This window comes from Heteronotia binoei, chromosome 5 (genome assembly GCF_032191835.1).
Source record: "Heteronotia binoei isolate CCM8104 ecotype False Entrance Well chromosome 5, APGP_CSIRO_Hbin_v1, whole genome shotgun sequence".
NCBI lineage: Eukaryota > Metazoa > Chordata > Lepidosauria > Squamata > Gekkonidae > Heteronotia > Heteronotia binoei.
Genome location: NC_083227.1, coordinates 129,875,388 through 129,897,733, shown reverse-complemented (window position 1 = coordinate 129,897,733; position 22,346 = coordinate 129,875,388). Strand labels below are relative to the sequence as shown.

General features: G+C 37.5%; 1 protein-coding gene across 5 annotated transcripts in view; it reads right to left on the bottom strand.

The window, feature by feature from the left end:
* The window catches only part of FAM13B (family with sequence similarity 13 member B), a 107,286-nt gene continuing 84,940 nt past the window's right edge, over window positions 1-22,346 (bottom strand). For all 5 annotated transcript variants that reach the window (XM_060240402.1, XM_060240400.1, XM_060240398.1 and 2 more), the window contains 5 exons: window positions 15,206-15,301; window positions 14,582-14,665; window positions 14,215-14,381; window positions 13,011-13,112; window positions 1-2,342 (listed from right to left, as the gene is read on the bottom strand). In XM_060240402.1, the coding sequence (XP_060096385.1) occupies window positions 2,219-2,342; window positions 13,011-13,112; window positions 14,215-14,381; window positions 14,582-14,665; window positions 15,206-15,301 (573 nt within the window). In that variant the 3' untranslated portion in view covers window positions 1-2,218. The remainder of the gene's footprint in view (window positions 2,343-13,010; window positions 13,113-14,214; window positions 14,382-14,581; window positions 14,666-15,205; window positions 15,302-22,346) is intronic.

The following is a 22,346-nucleotide window of genomic DNA, read 5'->3' as shown; positions in this document are numbered from 1 at the left end:
TTATGACAATAAAAGTTGCTTTTATTATAAAAATCTATACAGTGAATACCAGACATAGCAATCATTTATATCTGGTTTATTTATATATATTTATATATATATATATCCACATATATAGTTTTTACTTATACCAAAGTAAAACTATGTTATATCACAAAATGCCTAAACCTACCATTTATTGCTCAATAAGAATGGTACAACACACACTCTTAGCATAACTGATGCCATGCTACCTATGATACTGAACAGCCAAACACTGCATAACACACACAAAAGCAGCTGTTAATAATTCTGAATGTGAACCAGGTGGATCACTCACTTTATAAAAATATTGGAATCATATAGATTTAAGCATTATAAAGGAGGAATATATTATTTAAAACATTTAAATAGTGCATATTGACATTTTGCATGTGGTATATAAAACATTCATGTACAACACTATACAGTACACATAAGTTTCAATGTTTGGATGCACCTGTGTCTGCAGACTGATAGAAAAGTAACTGAAGTGTACATTGCACAATGGAGCTGAATAAAAGCCACAAATCATCTCCAGATTAAATTTCCAACCTTGCAATTTACTATGGTCCACTAACAAAAGAAAATTCTCTAATTCTGTAAAAAGGCAAAGCATCAATATAAGCTCATTTTACTGCTCTCTTTCAGGGTTCAAAATTACATGCCTACAATCACACACACACAAAAAGCCTTTTTGTAGCAAACAGACAAGTCTGGAGTATCAAAACCCTACATTTAAAAAAAAATCTATCCCATGTCAACATACTGACCTGATGAATTCACAGCCACTTCTTACTTTGTAAAAATTCACTTTTTGGTCTTTCAGGAAGCAGTGAGAAAAAATGTTTGTGCTGATATCAGCTGATCATAAATACATGCAGAAAATAGGCACATGCAAGAACATGGCCACAATCAACACAAAAGAAAAATCCCAAAGAGCACCGATTTAAACACTTAGGGCTCAATCAAGACAAATACCCAAAGTCATAACACAGATGAGACTGCCCACCCCAACAAGCAGTATTTGTACATGTTATTCATTTGCTTGTGAGGGTCTGAAACAGTGCCTGTACAGACACTGTGGGACAAGAGGATGAAAACAGAGTTCTGTTATTCCCTACCTGGAAGCCCTCTGTGTGCAGGTGCTGTGCCCATAGCAGTACTGTAATGAGCTCTTAAGATTTTTACGTATTTGAAAAGAAAAACATTAAAGGTTGTTGTGTCATCTACATTAGATAGGGTAAACATCACCAAAATGTTTCAGTTCTGAAGCTGTATCATGCAAGAATCATTTGATACCTGCTTAATACCAAAGGTTAAATCACTTTACTTTCTATTTCTGACATAGCAGAAAGCTCCTTTCAAAGCTTACTCTATCTATCTTAAGTCCATTGATTTTAGCCCTTGATAAAATACACTTATTTCAGATACAGCAGTTAAATAATTAACACAGGTCTGCTGAAGCTGTACGGCACCATCACATTCTTCCCATCAAGGATACGATGCAGGATCCAATTCAGACCACCACTAGGTCACCATTAGCTGATTAACTGATAAATTAACAGTAATGCAAGTCTCGTAGGCAATATGTGATATAAATGTTCAGTTTTCCAAGTTTTAAAAATACAACACGCAAGGTCACTTTCTGGTTTGTCCACTGTAATCTGAAATTGAAGAGCAAATGGGAGTTTTAAGTTGCAATATCCACAGGCCATAAACCATTCTATTACATGACAGATGTCATTTGAAACCAAACAAAAGTTATTCCACAGCTGTCTTCTGAAAGGCATCTCAGTTCCATTTTGGTGCTGAGGAACACAGTTGTGTTCTTAATTTGCTGCCATTGTTCCCCTTAAGAAAAAAAGGCAACTGAGTAGTTCTGTGTTACACTAAGAAATACAGACGAAACGAAGATAGCAGGTCCAGAGTTTTTGAATAGTTATTGTTCTACAGTCTTTTGGGAACATGTAATAATAAAAAAGAAGAAAAAATGTTTGCTAAAGTTGAACAGAGCAGTCTCAAATTGGGACAAATTTTCATTAGCTCTCTAGACAGGACCTACTTGCCCTTCAAATGTGGCACCATAATAAAGTGTACAAAAACAGCATTATTTCAACTGCGCAAGACAAAGCAAACACCTAACAAGTACTATGACAGCATAAGAAAACAACCGCTCAGTGTTATGAAGAAACATAACTTATATTGACTTTGCAGAATCTTGTTTGCTGATGAGAACTTCAAGAAGCCGAAGTTTGGCCTTAACTTTCTTGTACTCTCTGTATTCATCAAGCATGGGAGCACGATCTTCTTTCTGAACATTTCTGTAAAAAAGATAATACTTACTATTAAGAAAATCCTGGCCAATGTAAACTGGTTCAAACCAACTTAAGATAAATCTAGGACGGTAGTTTTTCATGCTGTATCAGTGATCTCATAAGGTGGTACCTGCCACATCACATCCTGTTATCCTATCATTTTTGTCCATCCTTCTCATGAATTGGGCTCTGAATGATGAAAGTTTATGCTGTAATACCTTTGTTAGTCTTCAAGATGTGACGCTGTTTAATCTAATTAAAGTAGTACAAACTGTCCCTCTCTTTGATTATTCAGCAGTGCATTACAGAAAATAAACATATGAAGCTGCCTTGTACTGAATCAGACCCTTGGTCCATCTAAGTCAGTATTGTCTTCTCAGACTGGCAGCGGCTCTCCAGGGTCTCAAGCTGAGGTTTTTCACACCTATTTGCCTGGACCCTTTTTTGGAGATGGTGGGGATTGAACCTGGGACCTTCTGCTTCCCAAGCAGATGCTCTACCACTGAGCCACCATCCCTCCTGCATAGAGAAAAAGAATTAAAACACAACTGGATGTACTAATCAGGGCAATCGTAGCAAATGTTCCATTTAGTTAACTGATAGCCCTTTTCTTCCACGAAGTCAACTAATTTAAAGTAGCAGCTGGAAAAGAAAATACATAGCACTTCACTTTGCCAAAAGAATGTGGCATATGGGATTTTCTACAGAGTTTTAAAAATGGTTTTAAACATGTATAACCCAGTTTAATGGTCAAGTCAAGTCAAATTTATTTTTATATCCCGCCCTCCCCCGCCAAAGGCAGGCTCAGGTAAGGAGGCAGGTAATGGTAAGGAGGCAGGGGTTTTTTTGAGCAGGAACGCAGAGGTATGGCTTAATATGCAAGTATGTTCCTGCTGGGCTTTTTCTGCCCTATGCAAAACACTGGTGATATCAGGAGGTGTGGCCTAATATGCAAATGAGTTTCTGCTGAGCTTTTTCTATAGAAAAGGCCCTGTAAGGAGGAATTAATGTGGTTCCTATTCAACTAAAATCAGTGCAAAACATGGTGACATTCAATAGAGTGGGTTGCAGATGTCAGCTACTGAGGGTTTGAATGAACAAGAACTGGTTGAACAAAAGTCAGAAGGATTGAGACCCCAAGTCTCTCAAAAAGAAAAATCAACAGGCCTGAATTGTTATGACTGTTGTATATAAATAATTGCTGTTTCAGTATAATGTTTTGCTGAACTGGGTTTGTTGGTATTCTCAACACTGCAAGTGTCACAAGGTGGGATCACACTATTATAGATGTGAACTTTCCCTCAGTTCTTTAATAAATAATATTTTTTTATTTGGCATTGTTTCCATAAATTCCATAGGCTACAGAAACATTTTGAAAGTCCATATCTTTTAGCATAAAATGAATTTATAGTTAAAGTAAATGCAAGACTTGGCTGTGACAGCATGGATGCTGCTTAGTTCTGAGATATGCAATGACTGAAGAGACATGCAGGAAAGACAGAACTATCCTAACTTGAGATTAAGGCATCAAAAACAAAAGTTACAGTACAGGGCACAACAGATGTTTCACTAGTTTAATCACTAGTTGTTGTTGTTTTTTTAAATCACCATTGCTGCACATACTATACAAAGCTTTTAAGAAATACAGGTGGGCAGCCGTGTTGGTCTGAAGCAGTAGAACTCCTGCTTTAAGAAATACATTCACAGAAAACTCTGAAAAAGCAGGTTAATTTTGAAACTTATAATTCTTAGAATTACATTATCAATGTATGCAGTTCTCAACATAGCTCCATATGTGGATACCACAGGGCAATGAAAAAACAGGACACATCTTTCTACAAACTGGAGAATTAGCCCCAGGTTTGCAAAAAAAAAAAAAAAAAAGGTCTGAAATCTTTTTTTTTAAGATTTTGGGGATTTAAAAAAACAACACCTGTACCCTTAAGAAACAAAACTCTTCTGCAGTGGCCGTCACATGGTTTGCTAGGCAACCACAACAATACTGTCAGATTTCAAGCCTTGGTACCTGTCAATAAGAAGAAGAGGGGGCAGCGCCCCTACCAATACTGTTTTGGGCTTTGAGAGAGGACTCATCAGGGCCAAGACTGACAGTCACCACTACTCACTACTAGTCACCAACAGCCACTGCATGAAAGTGTGGTGCTGTGGTTAAGAGTTTCAGACTAGGTTCTACAAGATGTAGATTTAAATTCCCACTCTGCCAAGGAAGCTCCACTGGGTGATCGTGCGCCAATCACACACTCCCAGACTAGCCGACTTTTGTTCTCATGATAAAACGAAGCACAGAAGGACAATGTAAGCTTTGGGTCCTGCTTGGGAGAAACATGGCGTATAAATGAAGTAAACAGATAATACAGCTGAAGATGGGAGGCAGTTAAAAGGTAGGTGGCTGTTGGGCAGGAAGGCAAGAAGGAAGCAGGGAAAATGCTGAGGATATGGGGGCTGCCAGGAGGAGGGAAAAAGAAAACACTGGGGGAAGGCATACAGAGGAAAATTAAAAGATCCACTTGTAGTTAAATACAACATGGCCTTCATAACACCAACGGGGCTGTCCCAAAACATCCTGGTACAAATACAAATGGCAGGTCACACTTTTGATTTGGTTTTCTCTGGGGATAAAGTACTTGGCTTGGTAAAGCGGGAATCTTCCACTGTGCACTTGTCATGGACCAATCATCATCTGCTGATGTTTAGAATCATGGACATTTGGAACCTCCACAAAGATCTGTGCATGGGGGGGGGGGGGACGACAATTCAGACTGTCCACTACAGGAGGAGGATGGATCCAGAGGGATTCCTGATGTCTCTTGGGGCTTCTCCAGTCAGAAAGGTTGGTGCTATAGTTGCAGCCCTTGCTGGCCTGTGGAATATGGAGGTTACCAAGGCTGTAAACCCTCTCTCCTTCCATGGAGTCCTGAATACCTCTTGGTTTCTTGAGGAGTTATCAATAATGTAGTTGGGCAGATAGTTAGAACTGAAGTGGAGAAAAACTCAAAGCAAATGCAACCAAACAGGTGAGAGCACATTATTGTGCCTACTCTGTGGCAGTGAAGCAAACTGACTTTCCTGTCACTACTGTGTCTGTACAATACTATCAGTCTGAGCTTTTCCAGGTTTTGAAGCAGCTTTTATTATCAAACCCCAGAGAATAGTGACATAGAAAAAATACAAACCCACTGTGATTCCTTGCAACACATTCTGCAAATAAAGTTGGATGCATCCACCATGACTCAGATAACACAGATTAACTGGCTCAACCTGAGATGTTATTAAAGCACAGTCTGGTCCTAACTTTATAAGGTCTCATGAAGTGGACAAGGTGCTTCAAAGTGAGCAGCCCACCACATCCAGTCTTGCCCCTCATGTCTGGGTTAGTTGACTGGATCCAAAAGTTAATAAATGCCTCTCTGTTGGAAGGGCATTGTTCCAACCACTTCAGAAATTTCTTCCAATACTATCCCAGCTTATCAGTTAAGACCGGACTCAAGATTGTCTCTGTGCCCTCACCTTCAGAACTGAGCCAAGTGGTGACTAGAGACAGGACGTTCGGTGGCACCTCACCTTTGGAACACCCTCCCTGCTTGAGGTTCGATTGGCATCTATTTTACTTTCTTATAGGCACCTAGCCAAAACACAATTTTTAAACCCAGGTTTTTAATTAGTAGTTTTATCTTAATAGTTTTTAAATGGTCTGCTTCTGTTTTATGGTAACTTTTTATGCTGCTTGTGTTCAGTGGCTTGTTTTTCTATGGTTTGTTTTTAATATTATGACATGGTTTTAACTGTAAGTCTCATCAAACAAGACTCTGAAGAGGCAGCATAGTAATATCCTAAATAAATAATTAAAATCCTTTAGTAATAAAACCCATGTTGTGGTAGCAAAATGGAGCAGCCTGATTCATTGGGACTGGGTGAGTCTGTGGGGACATCACAAGTCTGTCAACCCTTCTGGCCTCGCATTGGCCGACTCTGCTCTCCCTCGCCCACTGCTGGCCCAGGAATGTTGAACTGCCAAAAGCAGTCTTACCTCAGAGACAGCCACATCTCCAACTCTTTTCTCTGTGTCCTGTCAGCTGGCCTCAGAAAGGGCTGCAAAACTATTGCAGCCTCACAACAGGCCTCTCAGCACATGCAGCCTCCAAAGGCCACAGAAATAGCCAGGGAGGCCAGGCCCCACTGGGAGTGTTTCCTTAGAGGCCATGGATACCACCTGGGAAGTGCTAGCCAAAGGCTGTTGCTAGGCAACCCAGGCTGCTTTGTCAGTAAAGGGAGAGGCCTCAGATGAATAGAATACCATAGAGTCCACCCTCCAAAGTTATTTTCTGCAGAATGGAGAGAAAGATCTTTTGTCTGGAGTTCAGTTGTGATTCCCAGAAGATCTTCAGTCTCCACCTGGGGGTTGGCTATCCTATGCCTGGCTGCTTGCTACTGTTCAGCAGCAGCCTCCCTATGACAGCTAGTGTGGCATAGGTGTTAGGGCTTCAGAGAGAGGTCTGCCAGACCCAGGTTCTTGCTGTGGAAGCTGACTGGGCAATTTTGGACCACTCACAGACTTTCAGCCTAACCTACCTCACAGGATTGTTGGGTAGATCAAAGAGGGGAGAGAAGAATTATGTAACTTGCTTTGTCATCCCCCCCCCCCCGTGGAGAAAGACTGTCCTTTTCCTATATAGAGGCTGCAAGGAGGGGGAAGGTGATGGAAAGCTAGTCAGTCAGAGGGGCAGATAAAGGGAAGGAGACAGAGTTGCAATCTCCAGGTTAGGAAATTCCTAGGGATTTAAGGGGTGGGGCCTGGAGAGGGTGTGGTTTGAGAAGGGATGGGATCTCAGACAGGTACAATGCCATTTCCTCGTGTGGAACCACTGTTGCCAATCTCCAGGCGAGGGATGGAGAGCACTCAGAATTACAACTGCTCTCCAAATAGTATAGATCAGTTCCCCTTGAGGTGAGGGGGGGGGAGTGAATTTCACTTAGGTGGGTGGGAAGACAGCAAGGGGGGGGGGAGCACTCACCCAGAGCCTCTTTCTAGAGCCCATTATATTTTTCTTCACAACAGGCCTTATTACTAGTAAATATATAATTCACGAGGCCAAAATACACTTTCCGTAGTTCAACTATATCATAATCACTCAAACTGTACTTCAGACAAACATTTAAAAGCCAGATGCATCAATATAATCAAACAGGCAATCTTAAAGGCCACATCTAAAAGAAAACGACTAGAGAAAAATTTGCATTCACTCTAATCCCCCAAACCACAAATGAGTTCCATTGGTTCAGCCCCTTCTTACCTTTAAGGTGCTATTTATGATCAACGTTATGAGGTAACATCATTCATTACCAGAAAAGTGGCACGTTAATGAGGCAGAGTAGTACCATTCTGCTATGCTGAAATATGGGGATTTTTCTCTTTTTTTGCGGGGGAAAGTGGTTGCATTTGTGTCTGCACATGCACACACTTGGAAGTCATGGTAACCTCTGGTGACTGACCCTACTGGGGGCATGGAGGACATTCAAGGAGGTGGCTGAATACAGCCAGCTACTGCCTTCCGACTACAGGTATTCCAAGGAGATCTTCCACCCAAGTACTTGTCAGAGTCAACCCTGCTTAGCTTCCAAGATCTGATGAGATCAGGCTTGCCCAAGCTATCTAAGGTCAGGGCTTCTTGAAGGTTCTTAAAGTTGTGGTTGATAGAACAATTTCAGAAACAGACCCTGCTTCCATAATATCCATTTTGTCTGGAACAAAAGTCATTCCCACCATTTTATGGAGAATCTAACACTGTTGCCAGTACTTTGTATTCTGTGTTTTTTTCCTGCTGCCTTCACATCTTTTGCATATAAATCAAATAAAATGAAATGAAAAAAATGAAAAATGCATATCTGATTTATGATTTTTTCTTTCTTAAGCACACCTGGAGCAACATGTTTTCAAGTTTAATGGGAAAAGCAGTACTGAGGTCTCTCAGGGGTACTGTCCCTTTAAGTGTCATTGTTTTCCTCTTACAGCTGGTTCCCAACTTGCTTCCTGTTCAGCCACTTTAATTATCAGTTCTTGAGGAGTGGGTGTCACTTTAAGCAGTGCTCTCTTTTCAATCAAATAGATAGCTTATTTGCTTTTATTTCCTTTATCACAATTGTGTAATTATAAAAGTATGATATGGTTGCACAAAACCATTTTTTTCTAGTGTTTTTTTGTTTCAGGCCTACTCATCAGAAGCCTAAGATTGTCTTAATGTAAAAGATAGTCACCTACAAAGTTGTGCTGTTCAATGAGAAAATAAAAATATTATAGTTACTTGCCACAGAGATTCTATGATCAAAGTTATTTCTCTCTCCCTCCCAATAATTTCAATATCTAATAGCACGCACATGCATTAAACTTCTGTTCGGGCAAGTCACCATCCATGTTGAAGCCTCTAGTATAGAAATACATTTTTGCATGGGGAGGACTTCTGTACCACAGTTCAGTAAGTTTCCCACTGGATTTTAATGTTTTTAATCTGTTCTGTTGATTTTAATTGGCCACTGCACATGTAAAACTAGAAATCCAATGGCACCTTAACAAACTAATATTTAATCAAATTTAAGTTCACTTCTTCAGATATTTAAGTAGAATTCCCAGTATGATTTTCTTTAAGGGGAAGATTAAAAGGTAGGAGTGGGGATTAAGGCAGAAAGTAAAATCCACGACAAATCTTTCAGATATAGGTTTTGTGGGGGGGGGGGGAAATAAGAGGTAGTAAATTTAGATGTGAATCCTATCAAGTGCGAACTCTGTGTCTGAAACCAAATAAGCAGTTCCAAGCAGGGTGGGTAAAAATCAATGATTTTTTTTTTTAAATTTAAAAATCGGAATTTTTTAATGAAATGCTTTTTGAGGAAAATATAGTATCATCCAAAGGTTATTTATTACATTAAATTTCTATCCCGCCCTCTCCACGAGTGGACTCAGGGCGGCTCACAACATTCATTGTGAAATAAGTATTAGTTTTTAATTCTGAAGCATAAGGCTGTATATTCATGCAATGTTTAAATTTTTTGGTAATAAATTCTATTAATCCATTCACAATGTCATGCTCTTCCAGAGGTTTCTGTAAGATTACTAGGCAGTTTCTCTGTCTACAAGATATTATCACAGAACACAGATGCTTGGTTTTGCAGTTCTCAAACCTGTAATTTGTGTCTGCAGAGATCACATGCCTCTTCTACACAGCAAAAACGTTATAAAATGAACAGAGTTGAGAAAAAGACCTTAATCTCATTGTTCTACAAACCTGTGTACACAAAATCAACCCCTTAAGTGCTAAATTTCAAAAAGTTCAATGAACAGAAAAAGATTGCTTGGAGTGGAATAGATCTGCACAAGAAGAAACTTAATTGTGAAGAGGGAGGGGCAAGCAGTAAAAATGAAAGCGAAACCTTTTGAGCAGAATACTCCACAAGACTCTGGATCTTTTGTGTGTATAACCCAAGGTTTATCACATTATTCTTTCCCTGGAGGAGAAAACTTATAATGGCAGCAGGCCATAAAAGAGACCCAGTTTGGGAATATTTTAATGAAGTTCCTCTATCTATTGGTAAGGCAAGCATGCGTGCAAAATGCAAACACTGCAACAAAGAAATGCAAGGTCTGGTGGCCCAAATGAGGCAACATCATGAAAAGTGCTATGGTGAAGATGACAAGAGAAACATGTTTGAACAGGCAGGATTTTCAGGTTGGTAAACATTTTCATTTAATCACATTTCTTAAAGAGTGCCTTGTTTGCGCAAAATTATATTACAGCATGTTACTGTTATTTTGATACAGTTATGAAGAAAAGCAAATATTCCTTTTTAGACAGTGCTGCACGGCACTGAATACAATAAGCAGAAATTGTATACATAATAAAATAACAGCATTGATTTTTTTTGTTGTTGTTTAGAGGAATTCATCATCAACACTAAGGATTCTAGAAACTATCCACCTTCAAGATCACCATCCTCCTGTTCTACAGTTTCAGAGTTATCTATCCAGGATAGTGTTTCAGTTGCACCATATAAATCATCATCAGACACCTGCAGTATATCACCTAAAAGAAAGTAAAAACCCTTCCCTCCTGGAACCACCATAGATAAGTTTTTGATAACAACCAGCAGATTAGAAAAAGAGTTAACGGATGAAAAAATTACCGAGTTTGTTTATGCAACAAACTCTTCTTTCCGTCTGACTGAGAACACACACTTCATTAATATGGTTCAATCACTGAGACCAGGATACAGTCTACCCAGCAGAGCAGATGTTTCAGGGAAACTGCTGGATAAAGTGTATGATAGAGAAATGGAGCAATGTGCAACAGCTCTGGAGGGCAAAATTGTTAACCTAAGTCTTGATGGGTGGAGTAATGTCCACAATGATCCAATTGTATGTGCTTGTATAACAACAGAAGGGAAAGTCTTCCTTGCACAAACAACTGATACGTCAGGAAATGCACACACAGCAGAACACTTACAAGGAGTGGCAGCAAAAGCTATAACAACATGTGAACAAAAATTCAAATGTCTAGTACGCAGTTTGGTCACAGACAATGCTGCAAATGTATCCAAGATGAGAAGAAATTTAGAAGAGCAGAAAGGGAATACAAAGCTAATAACATATGGTTGCAGTGCTCATCTGCTGCACCTCCTAGCCAAAGACTTTAGTGTTCCAGAAATAAAGACTAATGTTGATATTGCTAAATACTTCTGTAACAATAATTTTGCTGCAGCAGCTCTGAAAAGAATGAGTGAAACCAAGCTAACACTCCCACAAGATGTTAGGTGGAACTCTGTGGTGGACTGTTTTGAGCAGTATATCAAGAACTGGCCTATTCTGATGACAATTTGTGAACAAAATTGAGATAAAATAGATGGCACTGTCACAACCAAAATCCTCAACAATGGGCTTTAGAGAAATGTTGAACATATGCTAAGCATCCTGAAACCCTTAAACAAAATACAGATAAATAGCTGTTTTATTGCTGATGCTGTTGAAATTCGGAAAGAACTGAGTGGGCACTTAAAAAACAGAACTACACATTGACAGAATTAAATTACAAGCATTAAAAAAAAAACGAATGGGACAAGCACTGTCTCCATCTCATTTTCTGGCAAATATTGTCAATATCCAGTACCAGGGTCAAAACTTAAGTGCTGAGGAAGAGGAGTTTAGCTATGACATGGGTATCCAGCAATCATCCATCTATAATGCCAACTTTAATAAACTTCAGAGCTAAGGGGGAAATATGTTTGCTGAAGATGTTTTAAAGAAAGTCACACCAATGAACTCATGGAAGGCACTTAAGCACTTGGATTTAGAGACTATTCAAAATTGATTTCACTTTTAGCAGCAGTAGCTTCTTCTGCAGGTGTAGAACGAATATTCTCTTCCTTTGAACTCATTCATTCTAAATTGAAAAATCGTTTGGGACCTGACAAAACAGGAAAGCTTGTTTTCCTTTTCCAGATTATGAACAAAGAACACGATGAAGATGACAAATGAGCTAAAGAGGACAGTATTTAAGTTTTTCATGCGTAGGCTGGGCTAACAGTTTAAGTTTTTTAAAATATATATATTTTGTTTAACCACATCAATTAACAAACATGGATGTTTAAGCAAACATATGCTTTAATGTTATTGCTTTAGTTGAATAAAACGACTTTAATTATTATTAAGGTAATGATTATTTTTCTCCTTCCAATAAAGTACAGCAGAAAAGTTGTCCACATATGAATGATTAATCTATTAAACTGGAGATAATTAATCTCACAATAATTTCATAATTACCTATCTATAATGTGTTTCTAATAGTATCAAAAATATTTTTATATAACTGTAAAACTAATATGAACAGTTGTTATTCTAAAAATGAAATCATCTAATTGTGAATATTAAAGTTATACCAGCAAAAATGAGTCTTTATGTAGAAAACTATGATTTAAATCAAATCCACCCTGATTTCAATTATTTATTTTATTTTGCTACAATAGACTAGTATTGGCTATCCTTCTGCAATATTTAATATATGAATTTTAATTATTTTAGGAGATTTTTAGGCTCTCTCTCAAATGTTTCTAATATGGCATATTTTATATAATGATTAAAATCAACCACATGCATTCAATTAAACAATGCAACAGCAATTAGCAACATTGTGCTAAAAACAGGTGGGAGAGAATTGCAAATTCACTCCTGCCAAAGCCCAAGAAAAATAGAATAACTTTTACCTGATACTTAAAACTCAAGAAAGAAACCATTATGGAAACAGAAACAAAAAGAAAACTCTTTAAACAAGATGCTACAAAAAGATGCCTCTGATAGTGCACCCAACGTTCTTTAAGAAAGTGAGAGGAAAGCAGTGGGCAGTCATACTTCAGGTCCCCTGTAATCTCTTATAGGGCTTTAGAGGTAGGAACCAGCACGTTGTATTGCATCCAGAAACAAACTGGAAACTAGTGAAATTCTTCCATAACTGGTGGGATATTCTAGTTGTCAGCCAAGTGAAATTTCCAGACTGTTTTCAAAGGCAGCCCCATATAAAAGCACACTGCAGTAGATTAATTTTGTGGTTTTTAAATCTCATTGTTTCCATTAGCAACAATAATAGTCTCACAATCACTGAACGTTTAACTAACCTTCCATTTTGCTGATAAAATGCCTCTTCAAATTCCCGAAGTGTTTTGCGCAATTTCTTTTTCTCAGCTCTGGCTTTCCAAAGTTGCTCCAATAATTCAGGCCTAAAATTCATTGCAAAAACGTACACCAAATTATCAACATAATAATATGCCACCCACTACAAAAACAATTAATTAGATTTTTTAAAAAACTAAAACTTTTAATTTTTATTAAACTCAGAATCCCAACTGGTTATATATGCATACAATTCTTCACAGATTTTCCAGTATTTGTTACAATCAGGGTATTCATACAAAATAAAATAAAATAAAATCTTTAACTTAAAAACAGTAACTACTGATTCTCGTAATATCTTTGTCTTATAGTCTTAACATTAGGCAGTCTTATATTTAGAAATAAATCATTTTTTCATATACAGCATTTTTTGGTAAAATATTTTCTTCAGTTAAATATGAGACCACCGCATACCACTGATTAACCACCTTGTTTTGGGTGAAACATTTAAGTTTCCATACGCTATTTTCGTTAGAATAAAGTACTCCCAAATCTTTTCTTTCCACAATTGTACAGCAGGAAGTCTTTTATCTTTCCATCTTATGGCAAACATAGATTTGGCAATGGATAATAATATAGAAATATATGGATATATAATATAGACATATATAATATGTCTTTTTATTTTTTGGTATGTTACCAGAATTCCAGTTGTCTAATAGAATTACACTGGGGTCTAATGGAATCTGCACTTGCAACATAGCATTTATCTCTCTGGTGATTTGTTTCCGAAATTGTTGAGAGCTTGGGTAGGACCAACAAATGTAGGTAAGTAGCAAGCTGACAATCTGGGGAGCTGGAGGGGTTAAAGCAATACTGCACTGCCGATGTTAAGTACCAGCAGGTTATTAATCAATTAATTAGATGACAAGCAACATGAACAAGTAGCTTCATATCTTAACAATCATCTAAGTGCAAAAAGGGGACATGGGGGCTGAACCATTCCCTTGCCAAACAGACAGAAAACAGAAAAAGGAGTAAAAGTAATTTAGCTGAACTACTAAACCAGAACATCATTTCAGAAAAAAAGCCTTCTTTTTCTTTTCTAACCTGCTCCCATAAACAATTACAAATGTTTGCTGAAAAAATATCAGATAGTTATTTTGATCAACAAATTACATTGGTTGCTTTCTGCTCTAATTTGCTTACATGGACGCTGCACGGGTACTAGACAGACGAAGCTCTCGAGTCAATTTCTCTTGACTTTCTTCAACATCAGATTCTGAGTTTTCAACTGGGCTAGCTGTCTGTATTTGGGCACTAGATTTCAAGAGATCAGTCAGTTCTGATGACAGATCACCATCTTCTTCCTCTTCCTATAAGATAATGCAAAAGTGCTTTTTATCATCCAGTTAGAGTTCCAAAATGCACAATAGCTCTGCGCATGCATTAGAGTTTACGTTTTTGTGGTTATTAGGGAACAGTGAGGCATTAACATGAAGCATGCTGCAGTGAAACTCAAGAACCCATGCACTACTGAATTAGAACCACTGTCATCTACAGATAGAAAAAATACCTTAATTTCTTCAAAAAAGTGGGCTGTTTCTCCTTCTATGATAGGTTGTAACATTTGGTTGCGTCTCTTGGTTGATGGTGAGCCCTAAAATATAAATATTTCATTATTAAAATATAGGAATTATATTTCTTTCCGTTTTGTGCAAGTTATTTTTGGCGTATATGCACAGCTTAATTTTATGCGCCTTTCCATGCTAGCAAAAACAGCACCTGAGATCCCCAATATTTATCTTCAGGCTTTCAATATCAGTTTAAACTTAAATCTAACATGGGCTGAAGTTCTTGTTCAAGTACAAAATGTCTAGAAAAAGATAATTATTTTAAAAAATGAAAGTAACTTCAGAGAAGTGTCAGTGTAGCACATTTTAATGAACACTGACAAGGCAACAGGCTTTTGACCATAGTTGAAAAACCCTGTTAAGAACTCTCAAGATAAGAGCTGGGGTTCATAGTCACCAATTATCCAAAACTGGGGAACCACATTAACACTGCGTTAAGAATAAAACCAGCCTAGTTGCAAACATCTCCAGAAGGGAAACACAGGGCAGAACACATTATCATCTTTTTTGCTAACTTAACACCAAATATTTGGCAAACATATGAAACACAGACTCTCTTTACTCACAAGAATGGGAGTAATGCTTGCTCGAGTCAGCATTTGTTTCACAAGCCTGTATCTGTCATAGAGAGGTTTAACAACGTGCCTTTCTTCTCTGGAAACCTGAATAAAAAAAAGATACTCAACAGGTCACTGCAGGAAGAATAAAGTTTGAGTGTGGATTCAGTGCCCTTAAGATGATTCTTCCCACTCTCCATCTCTCTCCTTTTTTAAGTAAACATGGCAATATATCTCACAAGATATGTCCCTTAAACATATGATTTGGGACGGTGTGTCCACTTATTTAGTTAGTTATCTAATACATTCTGTAGCAGAATGTTCACTAATTTTGGGGATTGCTTATATACTTTTAAGCTATCTGCCTGTCTCTTGGGAGCCTAAGTGATGATCAAGGAAAATGGACCCTCTATGTCTTCACTACTGTTTAAATTAAAACACTGGAAAGAGAAATGCCTATAAATCAATCAATTAAGGACTTATAAATTTATCAGTATTTGAATGCACGGCATATAGATGGCAATTGTTTATGAAATTATTTTTAGATATTTGGAAATCTTTTACAGAAATTTATGGGTAGATCTGAACTATTATATTTTTATTGTTACTTTTTCCCCTTTTGTTATTATCAGTTACTGGGTTTTTCAGAAGGTAGGGAGGGGGGTCTTCTCCACTTTTAATTATGCGTTCTAACACCGAATCAAGTGGGAAAGCTAGGTCCTATTTGGAGGTACTTAACATACAATGAGAGCTGAAAGATTAAGATGGTGACAGGACTAAACATACTGAGATAAACTCAGCAGTTTAATAACCTTATCCATTGGCTCATCCAATAAGGCCAAAGAATCTAATCTATTTTGGAGGCCCTTATCTCTTGTTTCATCAGATCAAGACAGCTCACCCTTTCCCTTTTGGCTTTAAGGAACTGTTTCATTGAATCTCCCCACCTGGTGCCTACTCCTAAGTTTTAATCAGCAGGCAAATATGTTCTTGTTTTCCCAGACCTTTGACAATCTGTAATAGGTTCCCCCACCACACCCCTTTCGTTCTCCTATCCAGCATCAGGTCAAGTTTTAATTTTTATTGCTGTGGTTTTAATTTGCTTTTAATGTTTTAATTTTATTTTATTTTTATTTTTATTTTTATTTTTTTCCATTTTAAATGAAGTTTATTCAAGACACATAAAAAAAAATACATACAACACCACTTGGACCAGACAAGACATGTAACAACACAATCCCAGTGAAGAACATACAATAACCCCCACCATTCCACCCACATAAATAAGGAGTTAAACAGGTTCTATCAGATAACAATATCAATGTCTTACCATCATTCCAATACTTTCAGCCCAAAAATACAATGGTTCCCAAGATTTCATACATTCTTCCCAGTTACCATCTCTTAATCTTACTGTCAAAATGTCCATTTCGGCAATATCTAATACCTTAGCTAAAAATTCTTTCTTATCCGGAATTTGAGGAAGCTTCCAGTACTTCGCATAAAGTATTCTTGCTGCAGTTATCATATGCAACAGTAGCTTTTTTTCCCCCCAGGGCAGATTCTCTTTACAAATACTCAAAAGATAAAGTTCTGGGACATGCTTAATCCTTTTCTTACAAAAAACCTTATGAATCCATATATTTACATAAGTCCAAAATTTTTTGGCGAATTCACAAGTCCACCAGATATGATAAAGTGTCCCCTTAATTTTTTTACATTTCCAGCATTTGTTGTTGTACCTTGGGTTTATTTTAGCTAATCTTTCTGGGGTAATGTACCACCTGTACATCATTTTATATAAGTTCTCTTTTAAAACTATTGCTTTAGTCAACCCGATATTATTTTTCCAAATTTTTTCCCACTCCTCTAACTCAATCGTGTAGCCAAAGTCCTGCAACCACCTTATCCAACTTTCTTTAACTACTTCCTTCTGCATCTCATATTTTAAAAGCCACTCATAAATTTTAGAAATAAGCTTCTGAGGTTCGTAAATTATATTATCAAATTCATTTATCTCTGAGTCTTTCGAGAACCCCCGACCTCTATCTTCCTGGAACATCGATTTGACCTGACACCTCACCCACCAATCCGGAACTATGTTTTCATCAAGTATTAAGTTGTTATCTCTATCTAGTAATATAGCATAATTATACGACTTTCCCCAATCATAAATATTCGGGTGAGTAACCGCTTCCACCGGGGATAGCCAAAATGGGGTATGTAAATATACTCTCTTTTTAATTTCGATCCAAACCTTATAAATTGCCTTACGTATTCCATGTCTTAAAAAGTCACTATTTCTTTGCGGTGGATGGTACCAGATATATGAGTGCCAGCCCTTAATTAATCCAGCACCTTCCAAAACTAAGAGTCTTTTATTATCCAGCAAAAGCCATTCTCTAGCCCAGGCTAGACACGCTGCCTTATAATATAATGTCCAGTCCGGTAAGGCCATTCCTCCTCTTGATTTAGCTTCCTGCAGGACTTTTAGCTTGATCCTTGGCCTTTTACTTTGCCAAATAAAAGCCAAAACTTTTCTGTTAAGTTTTTGTAAAAACGACTTAGGTAGTTCGATTGGGATCATTTGGAATAAAAATAAAATTCTAGGGAGAATGTTCATCTTAACCGTTGCTATCCTTCCTAAAAGGGAGATTTGCAAACCTTTCCATTTTTCCAAGTCTAAATCAATTTCGTTCAGGATCTTCTCATAATTGTCTTTATAAAGGGATTTCACATCGTTTGTTAAAAATATACCCAAGTATTTAATTCTCTTTTCATGTTTAAATCCTGTTTTGGTCTCTAGTTGCCTTATCTGTTCTATGCTCATATTTTTTGTTAAAAACTTTGTTTTTTCTCTATTAACTTTAAATCCCGATACCTCTCCGAACTGTTGTAGTCTTATTAACAATTTATCAATAGCAAGAATTGGTTCCTCTAGAGTAAACAGTAAATCGTCTGCAAAGGCCTGAATTTTAAATTCTTGTTCTTTTATTTTCAGGCCCCTAATTTCTTCATCCTCTCTTATCTTTTTAATTAAAAGCTCTATTGTCATTACAAATAAAAGGGGCGACAAAGGACAACCCTGCCTCGTCCCCTGTTGTATCTCAACCGCTTCTGATATATTCCCATTTATATTTATTTTCGCTGTTTGTTTAGAATATATCGCTTCTATACATCTTTTAAAATTCTTGTTACAGCCTATCGCTTCCAGTACTTTACCCAGGAAGTTCCAATTAACGTTATCGAACGCTTTTTCTGCGTCGAGGGAAATACCTGCAAATTGCTTTCCTGGGTGTTCTTTATAGTATTCTATAATATTTAAAAAGTATCTTAAATTCCGCTGCATCCTTCTCCCAGGAATGAATCCAGTTTGGTCCTCATGCACAATACTTGTAACAATTTTCTTAAATCTCTCTGTCAGAATTGTCGCAAAGATTTTGTAATCTGCGTTCAGGAGGGAGATAGGTCTATAATTTTTTATATCTGTTGGGTCCGTCCCTTGTTTGTAGATTAAAGAAATTAATGCTTCCCTCCAAGACCTTGGGATTATAGCCGATTGTTGTATTGCCTCTACGACTCTCTTATATGGAATTAAAAGCAGGTCTTCAAAAGTTCTATACACTTCAACCGGTAGGCCGTCCAGCCCCGGTGTCTTATTGGGTTTTTGTTTTTTAATTGCCTCGATTACTTCATGAATCGCGATAGGGCTCTCCAAAATTTCTTGTTGTTCTTTAGATAATTGCTTAATATTGGCGCTTTTAATATATTCCTCTTGTTGCTGTTCAGAGATTTCTTGCTTTCTATAAAGATTTCGATAAAAACTTTGAACAATTTGCCTCATTTGATTTTCCTGTGTAACTTCTAAACCTGCATTATTTTTTAACGAGCTTATAATTCTTTTGTCTCTCTCTTTCTTAAGCTTGTACGCTAACCATCTACTTGTTTTGTTGGCATTTTCGAAATAATTTTGCTTGGCCCATTTGAGTTTCTTTTCTAATTCTTCTGTCAACCATAAATTAATTTGATGTTGCGTTGCTTGTATTTTAGCTTTTATCTCTTCAGTGTTTCTGGTCTTTTGTTGTTTTTCATGTCCCTTCATCTCGTCTACCAAGTCATTATATAGTTTCATTCGCTCTCTGTTTCTTTTAGCTGTGTAGCTAATGGCTAAACCTCTAAAAAAAGCTTTAAAAGTATCCCAAATATTTTGTATACTTGTATCCTTTTCTAAATTGCATTGAAAAAATTCCTTTATTTCTTTTTTCGTTCGTTCCAAGAACTTAGTTTCTTTTAATATCTGGAGATTTAGTGTCCACCGGCTATTTCTTGGTGGGTGTTGCAAAATCACCTGCACTGGATTGTGGTCCGCAAATGTTTTAGGTAAAATATTAGCTTGATTAATTAGAGGGACCAAACCTGTTGACGTCCAACACATATCGATTCTGGACCAGCACCCATATGGATGAGAGTAAAATGTAAACTCTTCTGCTTGGGAATTTTTAACTCTCCAAATATCAACCAAACTTAACTCTTCTGCCATTCTAAAAAAGGACTTAGGTAAGGCGCTACGTAGTGAAAGTTTCTTGTGTTTGTCAAATTTTTTATCTTTTTTAACGTCAAATACTGCGTTATAGTCTCCTATAATACAGCAATCTTGTACTTGCAATTCCACTAACTTGCCATGAAGCTCTTTATAAAAATTTTTTTGCTTATCATTAGGGGCATATATGTTCACAACGTAAATTTTTCTTTTATTAATTGTGGCCTCAATTATTAAAATTCTTCCCAATTCATCTTTGTATATCAATCTGGATTCTATATTTTGCTTGACATATATAGCCACCCCTCTTTTTTTTCCGACATCGCTTGAGTAATATAACTGTCCCAATTTTTTATTCTGTAAAAATTTGATATCATCCTCTTTTATGTGTGTCTCTTGTAGGCAAACTAATTGGGCCTTGGTTTTTTGAAGCTGCAAAAAAATCTTTCTTCTTTTTTTGGGTTCATTTAACCCATTTACGTTTACCGATATAATCTGTAATCCCTTCTTGTCTGTCATCCTAGTGACGCCTTACTACCTGATATATGCCCCTGATCTCTCTTTGTGTGCTGTCTTGTTTTAATTCTTTCTCTTTTAAATTTCTGATTATCCTCTTCCTGCTTCCCAAACGGGTCTGTGCCTTCTTCCTGTTCCTCTTCTGCATCAGAACTTTGGCCTCTTAAATCAACAAAACTATTCCAAAAATCCTCCATTTGTGTCAAATTTGTAATATTTTGTCTTTTATTTTGATAGATAAAAAAAACACCCTCTGGGGTCAGCCACCTAAATTGTATTGACTGCTTTACTAACCAGTTCGTTAGCTTTTTGTATTCAAGTCTTCTCTGACGGATTGACCATGGAACATCTTTTAAAACTTTAATAGTCACACCTTGCCAGATCAATCCGTCCTCTCTTGTTTTCCGTTGTATTTTTTCACACGTCACCACTCGGGAAAACCTGATCAATACTTCTCTTGGCAAGTTATGTCTTTTTGTGTACGCTGTTGAAACCCTTTTGATCCAATCAACCTCTCTCAAATCTTCCAATAATGGATCCGTCCCTTCTACATTAAAAATTTCCAAAATTTTTTGTTCCAAGTTCTCCCCCCTCTCTTCCGGGACATTCTGTAGCCGAAGTATATATGCAGCCTTTTCTAACTCTAATCTGACGACTCTGTCCTCTAATTCTGTCAAGTCTGACCTATTTTCCCTTGCCGTCTCAGCTGTCATTTTACTTTGGTCTTCCAGATTTCCCATTTTAGCCGCTAAACTATGCAGCTGCTGGGTGTTAGCTAGAAGCTGCTTTTGAAAGTCATCCACTTTTTCATTGGTCTTTTTAATTTCTCCCAAAAGATCAGTTTTCATTTCCGCCAAGGCCTCTTGGTTTTGTTTAAAACCTGCCATCATCAAGGCCTGCAGTTTCTCTATAGGGTCTTGATTCTCTCCTAATGGTATAGGTTTAGGGCCTCCTGGAGATGTACCTTGCCCCAGTTTCTTGACTTTCGCCTCCAGCTGTCTCTCTTTCTTCTCCTTATCTCCCATTTTTTAAATAATTCTCATTCACAAATCAATACAAATTAAATAATATCCACCTGCCTAGTCTTTTTAACTCAAACTGGTGTCTGACCCTACTTACTACTAATACCAAGTCTCCCTCTACAACCAAAGCTTCAATAAGATTCTTTTTCAGTACGGTATGGCACTCATAAGAATTTTAAAAGATCAGCAAAAGTACTGCCAACAATGTCAACCATTCATTTTCTAGCATCAAAAAAAAAAAAAAAAAAAAAATCCCTAGTTCATTAAATCAATATGTCAGTAATTCAGTGTTCACAACACCAACGATTAAACAATTAAGTTAAACAATTAATTTTAAGTTAATTAAATTTGTAAATTTAAGTTCATTTACAATTATGTCCGTTTTCCTCTCCTTCTTTCTTCTTCTTTCTCTTCTTCTTCTGTGTTTTCCCTCTTATTATTTCAGTTAGCAAACATCTCAGTTCAATTCTAATTCCAATCAATTCTCTCCCTTTTCCAATGAGACCCAGTCTGCTATAAAATCTTAGCCAGGTCTAACAGACCGTCTCACACTCTCTGTAGCTGGGTCTTAAGCAATGTATCGGTAGTCTCAGTTTATAGTTTATAGTTCAGCAAGAAGCCTACGAAATATACTAAGTAGTCTCCCCTATTATTAATTCAGGGGACTCTTTCCAAGAAATACTAAAAGAACCCAAGTCTATAATCTTTTACTTCCGTCACTCGTTCCTGCCGCTCTTAACTTACAGTGTTCTCCGCCGCTCCTCGTCGTCTTAGTTCTTACAATGACTGATAAGCCTTGGCAAACTATTTGGCAGTCCTCCAATGTTATGCAAAGCACATCTTCTGGAAACTTAATCCTCGCTCTTTCCAGCTTCCCGTCGCCTCAGCCCCTTGTTACGAGTCGATTCACCTCCGGCGGGCCTCCGATCCTCCGATGCCTCGGACTCGGCTCCTCTCGCTCCGCCGACCGCCTCGCCCGCTGCAGCCGCTAGCAACTCTCACCCACGCGGCCAAACTCAAACACAGCCACTCCTCCAGGCCGCTACTGCCGCCGCCGCCGCTTCTCCTTCCC